General features: G+C 42.6%; 1 protein-coding gene across 1 annotated transcript in view; it reads left to right on the top strand.

The window, feature by feature from the left end:
- TXLNB (taxilin beta) overlaps window positions 1–14697 on the top strand; it is a 35548-nt gene that overhangs the window by 15909 nt on the left and 4942 nt on the right. The window contains exons 5-8 of the mRNA XM_069010526.1: window positions 1504–1698; window positions 3360–3479; window positions 8599–8673; window positions 13882–13974. Coding sequence (XP_068866627.1) covers window positions 1504–1698; window positions 3360–3479; window positions 8599–8673; window positions 13882–13974 — 483 coding nt within the window. The remainder of the gene's footprint in view (window positions 1–1503; window positions 1699–3359; window positions 3480–8598; window positions 8674–13881; window positions 13975–14697) is intronic.

The raw sequence follows: 14697 nt of genomic DNA, 5'->3' as shown, positions 1-14697 counted from the left end.
AAATCATTCTCACCAGCTGAAAAAAAAAAAATTGGAAAGCTTCTCTTTCATCTTGCTGCAAATTTTCCATGATGTGTCCAATTTCCACACCACGCACTGAACCAGGACTCAACCCCCAAGTCATTTGCCCAGCTCCTCGTGGAATTCTCCCTTCCTCTTAGGAGAGAGAGTCCTTCTGGGCTCACACTTTGTATTACTCTGTTTATGAGTATGCACACAGGTTCTTGTGTGAACTGCAGAGCACAGCAGGGCTCCATGGTGATTTCTGTGCACGAGGGTATTACTAATGGCTCCATTGTTTTTCTTCCATCATCCAAGGCGCTGTCATCTCTATAGCTCCCCGGACAGCAAAAGGACAAACATGCCCTACCTGGAAGAGCAGCTGTCCTAGATTAGGCTCGTGTTGTACATGCCAAGCAGAAATTGGGTCATCTGGTATTCACCTTGCTTTATGAGCAGGGCCTGAATCAACACCTGCTATGTCACATTCATGATACAAATTATACCTTATTAGAGTTGGCTAAGGCTTTATTCAAATATATTTATAGAAAATATCCATATGCAGTGTTATCAGAGATTTTTATGCAAATTACTATGCTAGTTGAAACCTTATTAGAGTATGCTATTTGCATGCTGTGGAGTGAGTTCTTAACATGGTCCTGGCATGATTTGTAACTACAGCAGATATGGTCCTAGCCACTCTATATCAGGATTACATTCCCCAGAAGGGCAGACTGTCCTGGAAGAAAATGAGGAAGGAATAAAAATAGCCTGTATTTCTGGATGCAAAGCAATAAATCCAGATTCTTTCTGCATTGTCTTTCATATAAACAAATCCAAAACAGAACTTCAATAACAGGGAAAAAAAATAAATCAGAATGTCTGCTTTGATTCTGTAGGAAACAGCCCACACACTTTCCTTGATTCCACTAGCTAGTAAATTAGTGCAAATGTTCATGTCAGTTAAAAAGTTAGGGAAGGAAAATTGAGAAATTGGAAGAAATTCTTCAGAAAGGGATGGATTTCTCTTAAAAATTTAAATCCCAGAGGACATGAATTTGATATGAAGATTCCTTGTTAAAAGGAGGCATTTTAAAGGGTGATTTTTTAATTCAGTTAAAGAGAATTTTGATAAAACAGCTTTTGACTGCTTCCACTAAATATCTTCTTCCAAAGCAAAAGCTGTGATGCAGTATCATGAAGCAAGACATGCATGCATGTCCTCTCTTTCAGGCTTGCTTTGATCTGAAGCTCTGCTCTACATCCATCTTTATAAATGCAAATTCTTATTTCCCTAATTTTTTCAAGGCCACTGTGTAATTTGCTCTGTAAATTTAGAATCATGCCTAACGTTGGGGCAGATGAAAGCAAGAAAATCTCCAAAGAGGAGTGCAAACACATATAATCCCTCAAAGGGAAGCCTTATGCTACTCTGAAACAGTATTTTTCTGGAACTGCTCATTATGCCTCTCACTTACTCTGTTCTCTCCCATTTAACAACAGGAGGAAACAATCCAGCGGGCACGGGAGGAAGATGAGAAGAGGAAAGAAATAACTAATCACTTCCAGGGCACACTGAGTGAAATCCAGGCTCAGATCGAGCAGCAAAGTGAGAGGAACATGAAGCTCTGCCAGGAGAACACGGAGCTGGCAGAGAAGCTGAAGAGCATCATTGACCAGTATGAGCTGCGGGAAGAGGTGAGCAATGCCCTGGCTGGGACAAGCAGCACACCCGGCTGTCCCAGGGAAAGCAGGAAGCACGACCAGCAGCCTGGCCCTTAGTCGAGTGTCTCACAGAGGTAACAAGGGCAGCCCCCACCAAGCTCTGCCCTCTGAGCAGGACTCTGCCTGCAGCAAGCCCTCCGGGCTCTGCGGGTACGGAACCGTGGGACAGCGCCCTGCCCGTGGCAGCCACGGCAGCCTTGCCGCTGTGGGGAGAGGGGCTGAGGCACCCAAGCAGCAAGATGTGCCATCTGCCAGCCCCATCACAGCTCCCCCAAATCCCTGGGGACCTCCCCTAGCATCCCCTTCCTCCTTCCCACTAAGCTCCCACTGAGCACATCCCAGCTCCCATTTCTTTGGACAGCCTGTTCTGCAGGTGACAAATATATTTTGTTCCCTCCAGAAGCAGGTTGCTGAGAAGGGCTCTGATGTAAACTATTTGACCCCTCCCCAAAAGCAGAAAATTAGGATGACAGATACAGGAGACCCTTTGAATTGAAATAGAATTTTTTTTGCAGGCAAAATGCTCACTAAGATCTAGCAGATAATAGATAGATGGGAAATTATTCTTTCTGTAAACATTGGAATTGGCCAGAAAATTTTGACACCAAAAAAATCCTCCAGTAAAATCCCAAACTAATGGTTTTGGTTTTGTTTTTGTTTTTTTTTTTTTTATTACAAACACTAACAAATATCACAATGGGTCTTTTTATAGTTTCTAAATACGTTTACTGTGAGACTCAGTGCAATCAGACAACATTATCATACTGAATAAAACATAAGTAATCTGTCTTTACAACCCGAAATGACTGATACAATACCTGCTTTTCCAAATCTGTTGAATCATGTATGAAGTCTTATACCAAATGAAGGAAATGTACACTCCTATCTTGTGGTATCTATGAGAAGAAAATGTGAACCAGAGGGACACGCTCAGAATAATTGCTCCTATGAATTTTATCTGAGTGAATTAAGAGTGAAGAAGGCTATCAGCAACATTCATCTCCTGAAGGTCACCATGGAGGCAGATATTTTACAGGCTAGAGGAGGCCTCTGGTTTGCTTGGTCTGATCTCCAGATCCCCACTCATGTACTGTCACCTAGGCCTCCAAGCCCACACTGTGCAGGTGTGGCTAGACCAAAGGGGATGTGCTGGGCTTTTGTTTACACAGAGGATGTCATGGGCTGTGCACATGCTCCCAAGTACTGCAGGTGCAATGTGTCTACACCACTGTCCACACTGTGGCTTAGATCCACCGGCCATTTAACAGCTAAGGAAAGGTGTGTCCCCAGCATATTTATTATTGATGAGCAATTATTTGATCTTCAGTCATATTAGATTATACTGATGACTTCATATGTAGACCCTAGAAGTGGCAAAGATGCTAAGGTGCTTTTTTTCCTACAATAAATCAAAATTGATAATGTACACCGGTTTCCCTTCCCATGCTAATCCTGGCATAGTTTGTTCTTATCAGAGCTGTAATTTTTTAGTAATTGCAATAGGTTGGGTGTCTTCTTGTTTTGCAATGTTTTTGCCATATAAGTGTTCCAGTAAAAAGCTGTACATGTACGAGCATGAAGGTCTATGTAAGATAATTAAACCTGCACATTCAGCAGAATTTATTTTTTTACAGCACCTTGATAAAATATTTAAGCACAGAGAACTTCAACAGAAACTGGTGGATGCCAAGTTGGAACAGTCTCAGGAAATGATGAAGGAAGCCGAGGAGCGACATCTGAAAGAGAAGGAATATGTACCTATCCTTCTAATTTGTCTGTCTTTTATCTAACTTTACGCCAAAACAAGCCTTGCATGCTATTTCACTAATACATTGGTTCTTCAGGTCCAATCTGGGCTACAGTAGCAGAGAAGTTTTTATAGCTACCATCAATGCTCAGTGCAAAGGAACAGCCTCTGGAAGGCTGCTTGCATTAGCATTAACAGTTTTAGAAGCACATGCAGAGCAGTGGGTAGGAGCCCAGGCTGCTCCAGCTAACTCACTGTTATGTGCAGTTGGTGCATCGTGATGTTGGGTCAGGTGTTGCCATTAGTTTTCAATTTTCTCTGGTATTTGATACTCCATCTCCCCGCACGATAAATGCACACATCTAAACCATCAGAGAGGAGACCAAGAATGTGGGATTTAAGTGAAATCCCCCAGATTCAAAGCCTCCCCAGGCATCCTGCCATGGGTCCAGTTTTGCCAGTGAGGAAGTCCACAGGAAGCACTTGATATGACAAAACCTCCCCTTCTCTGTTTACCTCCCTATATAGGTTTGCCAGTGCCTCCTTTAGGTGGGCAGCAGCTTTGTCTGCTCTTCCTCCCTTTCTGGTGGAGGGGACATCTCTAGCAAGGGGACAGGGAAAAACAGGTCCAGGAGGAATGTCCCTTGCAGGCACAGCTGTGATGCGAGGAGGACACTCCTCCATCTGTAGTCTCACACATTTTGTGACTCAATCAGACTAAAATTAATTTTCTCAGACTGCCTGGTATTTTCATAGCAATCCTCACATCTACAAAGGATCGGAGTTCAACGCTGGCACATGGTCCCTCTTCTCAGTGGAGGCAGCAGCTCTCAGAGGGAGTGACAGGCTCTCATTAGCTGGAAGAAAGCTTTAGCTTTCACTAGTCCTCCAGCTAACTCAGGAGCAGCATGAGAGAGCTCTAAAGAGAAGACATTTATCCTTTCCCCATATCTGGGAACAGATCTATTAGCACAAGTCTGGCTAATGAGTATCTTAAAATATGGATGAAAATGTTGGGCTCTAAGCCCTGTGGTTAGAGCACAAGGGAAACACAGCATACACCTCTCACCAAAAACAGCCCATAAGAGCATTTATTCTCTTTCTCTGCACTGATCTTGAAGCTGGAACACCCACTCCTGCTCAGCTTTACTCCCAGCTAAAGAGCGAGGGTAAAAAGGAGCTGGGGCTTCTCTGTGCAGATGTGCATATCACTGCGTGACAATCTGTAGTCCAGCTGACTTATTCCATTTCACTCTGACACCTACACAAAGCCAAACCCCAAAATTTCATTCACAACCATTGATTCTTGGCAGATTTAAACTCTAGTAAACATGTCCAAGAAATCACTTAAAATGGCAAGGCAAATATGGGCTTACTTTACTGCTGTCACTGGGAGTTCTGCTACTGAGTACCAGATTTCAGATACTGAGGGAAAAAACATCTTTAAAACAGAAGACATAAAAGACCAGGCATTGGCTCTGTGGAAAACTGGCATATACAGCCTTGTGTCAATGATCTTTCTTGCTGCACCTCTCAGAACATGAGTTTTGGGGCTGCTTGTCACCTGTGATTCTCCCTGTTATAGTCAAAATTTCTTTGTGTGCATTATCCAGAAAAGCAGTTTTGGTATTTTAATTTCTTTTAAAGCACTGAAAGTCATCACTGTCTACAATTGGGAGTGGAAGATTTTCTTTTTGGCTTTGCTGTGTGTATGAAATAACAGGTTTGAAAACACACTACAAAACCTTTACACAGTGGGTGTATAATAGTATGCACAGTGTACAAAGAGTATTTTTCCCATTGTCCAAATTAATGCTTAAAAAATCCTGTCCTTGAGATAAACTGGTGATGTATGGCTAACATCACCTCCAAGCAAGGTAGATTTAGCTGCAGAACTTCAGGCCAAGCGCCATGCAATGAGTCAAGGCATAATTAAGCATGTCACGATTCATCACAGGTAGCCGAACACCCAGAGATCTGGCCTACACTTGACTCCCACCTCCATCCTATTGATGTGATCTTAGTCCCACCCACCCAGCTATTGTGCTAGGGTCTGTGGGAGTAATGTATATACATGTATGTATGAAATCAAGGTGCTTTTGATGGAGTTTTCTCACTCAGCTGTAACTCTCTCCAGCTCAGAAATGTGCAAAGTTATAACAGTTTTCAGAACCTTTCTCTCCATAGAATTTTCTCATCCCTGTGCATGACCTTTGCTGCAGGATTTTGTAAATGTTCTTAAATGAAAATAATTGTATTCTTTTATCTATTTGATTACTCTTTGAAGGCTCACTTTGATGCTTTCCCATGCACTTCTTCCATGTGGGAATCTCTGCCCCCATGCAAAACTACTTAATTTTTCAAATATTATTATGAGATTAGGGTTAGGGTTAGGATTAGGTGCTCAGGGTTAGTGTTAGTTTTAGACTTAGGCAAGGAGAGATGTCCCCTCTTGCAGAGTCTGTACACCTCAAAAGGACCTCATTTCTTGCACCATTCACTCTACACATGCATCAAAGGATGTGATTCTGAATTTAATCAGCAATGGTTCATAATATGGCTTTCACAAATGTCAACTTGACCAAAGGATGCAATTTTACCACCATCCTGGAACTGGTCAGCACTTCTTGGACATCCTCTCCCCCATACCAAATATTTTTAGCACTTCTAATACAAACTTTGATGTGCAATTAATTGCAGTTTAAAGTGTCTGACTGCAAGGTATTGGTCAGATTTCTATATAATTGTAATTTACCAAGTCTGACAGCAAAAAGCAAAGCTTCATTTTCACTAAGCCAGCCCCTGTGACTGTCTGGGCCTCCAGCAGCTATCCTAGCTCTAATAATAAATACAGTGTAGCATCACCACGCTTCACTAAAGTGCTCCTCTGTAAACACCACATGCAATATTTATTCATTTCTTGATACTTCAGCCTCCTTGTTACCACTTCATAGCCTATTAATAAATGTATCAGTTCTGACTCGTTTTCTCCCAGCTTGGTGTTTGCAGATGACCTCAGGCTGCATAAGAATGCGTGCTAATTTGAGCAAGCCTCTCTGTGGCTTGCTTCCATTACAGAAGAGTTTATTAACTCTTGGATTTTTACTGACTGCAGAAGCTATGTGGGTCAATAAGAGAGAGGGATTTCATTAAGAGGCAAAAGAAGCAATATTTCTTTGCCTTCTCTGTCCATCTGTTATGCTGCAGCCAAAGACAAGGTGCAGGAGGTGGGATCTTTTAATTATTCCAGTCACACTGGGTATGGAGGTAACCCTAGCTGAGATTAAAGCAATACAGATAAAAGCCCAGTTCTTAGAAGCAATGACTGGTATAGACACTGGGTAGCTCTGAAGGTTTTCAAAGCACTTTTCATTAAATCATTCAAACCCTATAAATTCTAAAAAAACACTCTAAAAAAGTAGATATCAAAGAAAGGTGAAACTTAAAAATCCAGATTTCATCAAAACTTAAAAAAAATTGATTTTTTTTACATATGTAAAGCATACCCTCTTCCGAGAAAATAAATGAATGAACTGATGCTCATTTAACCCACACCAGCTCTTTTTACTGGCTATGGCACAACCTATTTGAAATTTTAATCAACAAGATCTGAATTCAAGAACTTGATTTATCTCCATTGAACCAAACATCAAATTAAATTCTCAAAATAAATATTAAGAGGCAGGTATAAAACAAATACAACATGGCGTTTCTTCATAATTGAGCTGTAAAACATTCTTGTCTAGGAAACTTTAGATGGCAAAAATTCAGTGGGTCCAAATCAAAAGGGAGAATTGATGGAAGAAATATTTTTCTAGAGCTAATATATATATGTTTATATGTCTAATTCAGATAGTCTCTGTGCCACAAACAGCTGGAGGCAGTCAGCATTTTAGGGTTCATCCTCAGCTCTTTTACCAGGTGGTATTTGCATAGTTTACATGTGTTATTTCCAATAAAATGTTTAGAATAAAAGTTTTTACTGGGGATCAAATACATTTTCTGCATGTGCTTCTACTCACCTTTCAGTTCCAGCACAAGTAAGATCCACTGACGTACACAATCCTTTTAATTTTCAATATATTTTTAGAGCCCAGCTGTGCTATTTTAAATACAATTTACAGTACAATTTAAGTACAATTTAATCCAACAGAGCAAAATCCTGTGGTAAAATAACTTCTTTATGTCTCCTTTCTCAAGCTATCATTAGCATTACTTTTCTAAAATGTATTTGGCCTGACTAATAAAACACTTTATAAATGTTTGGTAGACAACAGGGACATTTCTTTAACACTTTGGTAAATGTTTCCTGCTTTCAGGTTAAACCAATTGCTAAAATACTACTGTGTACTTTGGAAGTGCTGGCTCAGAACTGTAGCTAGGAAAGGTCTCTGCACACCTCATTGCTACAATTCATTCAGCCTCAACCAATCCTCCCCCTGCTCTATCTGCAGCCTGCATGCCAGAATGTGATTTTGCCAATCACCTTGGAGTAGGGAATCACACCTTCCCAGGAGCAGCCAGGCAAGAAACTGCAGTCAAGCTCCTCCTGGGCTGCCTACTTAACCCGAGACATTTATCACCCTGAGCTGGAATTCTCCACTTGCCAATGCAAACAGAGCCCAGAGATAACAGACAGCACAAAATGTATGACATTTACTATGCACTGGCTTTCTGAAAACTCGCAGATTTTTTTGAGGCAGGTCTGACTGTGACCATACCCACATGCTAAGTCATGGTCATTATTGCAAAAGGAAGTTTGCTATTCACTGGAGAGCAGGAATTTGGCTGGAGCTGTGCTGAAATGAACATGCCAGAAAGTACCATAACCATTCTGTAGAAGTCTGGTGAAGATATGATTAAATACCACGCTTCTTATAGCCTGCTGTACTGCACACTTAATTCCAAATAGGTTTTGAACTCCTATTCAAATATGCCTTTGGAACCCGTATAGCCTGTCCCATATCTCAGGATAATACTAAATACTCTGTCTTACCTAACTGCTCTAACTATATTCACCTGAAAGTTAGATCACTCCTTATCATAGTAAGAGTAGATGGAGGATGAGGATTTCCAGCTGATAAACGAGGGACCTAACAGTTTTCTCTCTGTTGCCCAAAACACAGCTCCTGAACCAAGCTGCAGAATGGAAACTCCAGGCCAAAATGTTAAAGGAGCAAGAGACTGTCCTACAGGCACAGGTGACGTAGGAGAGGTGATTGCATGGTGTGCCTTTGTTTGCCAGTTTTTAACCCATGAGGCACATTCCAGGTAAAGTATCCAAACTACTTTCTGTGTATTCCTTCTAGCCTCATTCTACATCCCATAGACTATTGCAAAGGAAGCAGGTTATTTTCAAGCCAACTGTAAGGTAATGCCCATACTGCAAATCATACTCCGACAAGGGGGTTGTTTAGTCTAAAGAAGAGAAGGCCCAGGGGAGACCCTTTTGCAAATTTTTGGTATTTAAAAGAGATTTACAATGATGGAGAGAGACTATTTGCCAGGGCATGTGATAGGACAAGGAGTAACAGTTTTGAAGTGAAAGAAGAGAGATTTATATTAGATAGGAGGAAGAAATGCGTTGCTGGGAGGATGGTGTGACACTGAAAAAGGTTGTCCAGAGAAGCTGTGGATTCCTCATCCCTGGTAGTGTTCAAGGCTGTCCAGATGGGGCTTGAAGCAACCTGATCAGTGAAAAGTGTCCCTGCCTAAGGCAGGAGGACTGGACTACGTGATCTTTAAAGGTCCCTTCTGACCCTAATCATTCTATGTGCTATGATTTATGAGTGTATATAGTACTCAACCACAGAACAACGTGTGTGCCTCGATTATTCACCATAACTACCCTTCAGGCAGGTTTCTAATACAGCAAATCACTGAAGCACATATGAATCAGGAAACATGTTTACCAAACTGGAGCTGCTGTGTCCATATGCTTTTATGGACTGGGGTGCAAAAGCATCATTTTCACTAACTTTAACAGGAATTCTGTCTACTAAGGACTTATAGAAAGCGGTCTCTAGAATTTCAGTGCTTAATTGTAATTTGAAACTTTCAATAAAATAAAATTACTCACCAAAATTACACCAGCAGTCAAGCTGGAGTGAAAGACAGTAAAACCAAGAAATAGGCAGAATATACTACACTTTGGGAGCAATGCAACAATCAACCTTGAATGGTCAAGTGAGACCTTGAATCGATGAATGAGAACACTAGATGACATTAAAAAGAGAGAGTATCAGTAGATTTTTCTAGATTTAAGAAACACTTATGTAGATTTATCTTCCTTGACCTGTCTGTGAGAAATATTCCCCTCTAGCAGAACCTTGAGGGAGGTGGTGTCAGTCCATCAGCCCCTCTTGCAGCTGCCAATCTCCTCACCCATCAGGAAGCGCCCTCCTAGCCCTTGCTCACAGTTAGTCATACAGGCAAGTTGTCCCAGCTTTTCCCTTGCAGATGGTCTAATTGCTACCTGTTGAGCAGTCAAGAAATGCTGGTGTTAAACTGATAACTTGGAAACATGTTAAGAGGGGTTTTGTTTTTCACATGTTTATTCAAAGACTGAGATAAGCCAGTGGCACACTGAAGAACATCATATAAACTGCTGCTGACAATAGATTGACAGGTCCTGCAATCAAACCTCAAAGGCCTCCAACTGAGACTGTCCCGACTGCAAACCTGCTCCTGATTTTCTCAGAGTGGTTTTAATTAAACTTTCATGTTCAACTAGAAGAAAAAAAAAAAATTATGCAGGCAGACCTCTGTAGCCAGTTTAATGAAACTGGAGGTATTGATAAAAACTAGAATATATTAGGCACACATTTGAAACAGAAAAAGTGTTTTCAGAAAAATCTAGTCAAGTAAGTCTGTAAAGGCATTGAGAATACACGTGCCCCTTGCAGACTTTTGCAGACAAAAATTAGGTGATTCACTTCCTGAAATGAAACATGCAGTTAGGTGTGTTGCTCAAATGTGAGAGCTCTGTCACTTACACCTCAGCTGGGAATAATAACATTATTAGTATTATATTTTTAAATTTTTATTATTTCCTCTATGGTAGCACCAAAGGACCTCCCTCATGGACCAGATGCTATCATGCAGGGTGTTGTGCAAGTGCAGAACAGAAAGAGCATAAAGAGTTCCTTGATGCAAACAACACAAAGCAATAAATAGATACTATGTGCCATCCCTGGAAGTGTTCCAGGACAGGTAGGATGGGGCATTGAGCAACCTGGTCTAGTGGAAGGTGTCCCTGCCTATTGCAGGAATGGTCTTTGGGGTCCCTTCCAACACAAGACTTTCTATGATTTCTATGATTCCTATGATTCCATGAGGAACAGATGCATGGAAATTTAAGAGAAGACAGTGGGTCAGTGAGATAGGGAGAAGCCATAATATAACCTTCACAGTGAGATATTACTCTGTTTCAGAGGAGGTGATGAACACCCACTACTTCCTTGAGCTGGAAAGAACTGGGGACATCCTGTTCATGCCAGCCTGTCTCTGGGTGGCACAATGTGCCTGAGAGAGCCAAATCCGGCGCTCCAAATGGTGACAGGGATCTGGCACTATCTGAGGGGGTACACCCAAACTGTGATGCTGCTTCCCAGGATGCTGCATGCTCTCCCCAGGCATGATGCTTAGGCAGACTATTTTAGCTTCACACACTGGAACAAAATGAAAATATAGAAGTCAGTCGAGACCTTTAGTGCAACCACTAGGCCATGGCAACCAAGAAGAACATAACAAGGCCAAAGGGGTGTCCCCACTGTAGCACCCTTTCAGCATGGCAATGCTGAGGTGCCCCCACTTCCCAAGGCCTTGCACTCACAGCCGTGCTGCCTCTGTCCTCCCTGCCCACACAGTCCTGCTGGATGCAGCAAGGGAGTCCTCATCTCCCTGACCTCGGAGCACAGGTACATGCTCCTAGTGAGAGACACCTCTCACAGCCTGTTCCCAGACACTATGAAAACATTCCTTTGTTATTCAGCTTTAAATTGCAGAAGCTATTCTTGGTGCTATGGTGCTGCCTAGGGCCCCAGCTGAGGTCAGAGCTTGCCCTGTTCAAAGGTTAAAGGTTTTTGACCTAATTAAATACGCAAAAATTGCAAGGGAAAGCAGAGACAGAATTGAGGTGAGTTTTTTTAAAACAGACCTGGGATAGGAGCCTCAGTTGTCTGACTCCCACCCCTGCTCCATCACCTGGCTTTGGGATGCTCAGGCATTTCTCCTTAGAGCTATGACATCTCTTCCAAATGTCAATGTTCCACTGATACACTTGGTATCAGTGTCCCACTTAGGCTGTGGAACTTGGGCTGCTAAGACAAATCCCTCTGAGTTTTTGTTTGTGCCTAGGTCACAGCTCTGGCTACAGCCTTGTATAAATTCAGACAGGCAAGCTTCACACCAGCTAGCTCTGATATTGGCTCCACCAAGCACTCTGTATGGGTTAACCTCCGGTGTCTTCACCCAGCTCCATGGGGTAGGGTGAAGCCAGGGCCCTCCTCAAAGCCTCCAAAGCCCTTACAACCCAGGTTGTACTTAGCTAGAACACATCCACTGTACTTTGCACTGGGGCTGTGGCAAGGGGCACCATAACAACTATCTTGAATGAACATGATACATAATTGATGATACCTAATCTCAAATCAGAATTAAAGTCACCCCACTATTAGCAACATTCTGTAAATCTTCTTTTCCTCAGTAACTGCACAGAAGTATCAGAGGAGGGGGTGAGTTGGCTGGCACCACACTAAAGAAAAGCTTCTAGATAATCCTTTATCCAGCTCCCTGCTGGTGTGGAGAGAGAGGGCAACCAGCTTCCACCTACACACTGGAATACTGCAGGCTGCTCTTGAACCTCCCAGTGCTCTGCACCCACCCTGCCTCAGCCACCACATGTGACACCATTACTTTCCCTAAGAGCTGCCAGGCTGGATAGATGAAATGTCTGATCACCTAAACACTGCTGGGACCAGAAGGTTCCAATCACTGTTCTGGCACCAGAAGGAAGGGAACAAGCTGGAGCTGGTCTTCTTTTCCAAAGGAAGAAAAACCACCAAACAAACAAACAAACAAAAAAAAAAAAAACCCAAACCAACCAACCAACCAAAACAACGAGAAAAAGTTGAAAACAAGAAAATCTTACAGAAAAACTAACCTCAGATCTTTAGAACATTTGTTCCCCCAAAACCATCTGATGATTTTAGATACAAAAAAAAAAGTAATAATGACAAAATACAGCCACAGATGAACTTTCACAGGGCTGCCAGGTATAAACTGATAGCAAAATATGGAGCCCTGGTAGTCTGAAATGCTGCCACATTGCAGCAGAACTTTCTTCCGCTCTGCTTCATGAAGTGAAACTGGCAGAAGAGGCTGGCTGTGGATGGCTTTCTCTGTCTTTGTTGGCCTTGCCTACAGCTGCAGTCCAAAACAGAGCTGACAAGGTGCTCTCTCAGCTCACTCAGGCTGTGGTGCAGGGATGCATCTTGAAGGAATCCAGTGCAGAGTCACAGTGGTGTGAAAGTGAAGGGTGGGCTTTGCTTACATGCCAGATAACATAGAAAGTGAGCAGTGACACTCCTCTTCAACAGGGGAGTCCAGTGAAGCACATCAAGCACTGCCTGTGCAGCTCCTGGCCACAGCCAGAGCCATCACGTGGAAAGATGGAAGAGCGGGACAGCAGCGTGATGTGGGGATGCCTCTCCCCCAGCTCACTTGGACATCAAAAGCATCATAGCCAGGGTAGCACCCAGGTCCCAGCCTGGCTGGAGGAGTAATCCACAAGGCAGGTGAACAGCCAGGCAGCCAGGCAGTATTGAGATCCTCTGTCAGGGCTGAAACCCCCAGGTTAAAGCTGGGGTTTGGGGATGTCTGTATGGTGAAGGAAGGCTTAGAGCTCAGGCACAGCTCTGCTCATGCTGGCTCCCACCTTGAGTTAATCCCACTGAATGGTCCTGCATAGCTTCAGTGGTTGGACCAGCTCAGGTTAGTCCTTGCCCATGGAAGTGGGCCAGGGATCAAACCAAGGAAAATGTTTTCAGAAGTCTTGATATCTACAGAATTACTTTTTTTCTGGGCACTCTGTATAGAGACACCGCAGCTGCAACATTCAGGAGAATAGGGCATCCATAATTCTCTGGTCCTTTTAAAATCACTTGCCTGGCTCTTTCTATTCTTACTCAGTTTACCTGTCTGCAGTGGAGGAATCATAGTAGTTTGCAACCATAAAAAGATGCATACAGTTTCTCTTTCCTGATGTTTGTGCTTCATGGTCTCCAAAGAGAAGCTAATTTCCATGTCTAAACACTATACTTATTTTATTATCTTCTACCAAAGTAGAAGTTCACCATCCTGGATGTTCTGAAATTACTGAGTGTTTTTTTTTCTCTCTGTTAATACAGATCACTCTCTACTCTGAAAGGTTTGAAGAATTTCAGAAAACATTGACCAAAAGCAATGAAGTGTTTGCCACATTCAAACAGGAGATGGAAAAAGTGAGTAGGAGCTCATGCTTGAACTCTGTAATTGATAGTTTCCTTTTAGATTCTGATATTTCTTACTGTGATAATTCTATCTGAGATGGGACCATTTCTGCACATTTTGAAGAATAATCTCATCAACATTGAAATAAGATTTAGGACACACTCAGCCACAAGTGACAGCAGGTTAGATTTCAACTCTGCAAGCTGAACAGCAGAAAGGAGCGCAGAAAGCTCTTCGTTTTAGCTAAAACTGAAAATGCCTGGAAGAATAAACATTTTACCTAAAATCTAATGTGGTGGTTGGGTACAGATCCCTAAGACATACCAGAGAGGGAGTCTGGAGCCACATTTATCAGACCATGTTCCCAGGAGTGAACTTCTGGATGACTGACACTGGTACAGAGAGTTTGACATAGGCTACAAATCTTTCTACTGGAGTGTGTAGGCAGAGCTGAAGCCCACCAACCCCTTTCCACCATATGGAAACAGTCCAACAAACTGTTTCCTTGCAGCTGGGGTTCTTATTTCCTGTGATGAATGGGAGTTAAAACCCCCTTCCCATCCACATGTTGTACCTGCTTTCATAATTAACAGCGTTCTGCTCTGCCACCAAGGCTCAAAATCCTCATGCCCTGATCCCGGCAGCCTCTAATGATTCTTCACAGAGAGTTCTGTCTGCAGAAAACAGAAGGGAAAATGTGCTATTTAGCTAGTGGTGTGTTTTGGAGGTAGTAT

Source organism: Aphelocoma coerulescens, chromosome 3, assembly GCF_041296385.1.
Source record: "Aphelocoma coerulescens isolate FSJ_1873_10779 chromosome 3, UR_Acoe_1.0, whole genome shotgun sequence".
Lineage (NCBI taxonomy): Eukaryota > Metazoa > Chordata > Aves > Passeriformes > Corvidae > Aphelocoma > Aphelocoma coerulescens.
This window is presented reverse-complemented; position numbering and strand designations above follow the sequence as displayed.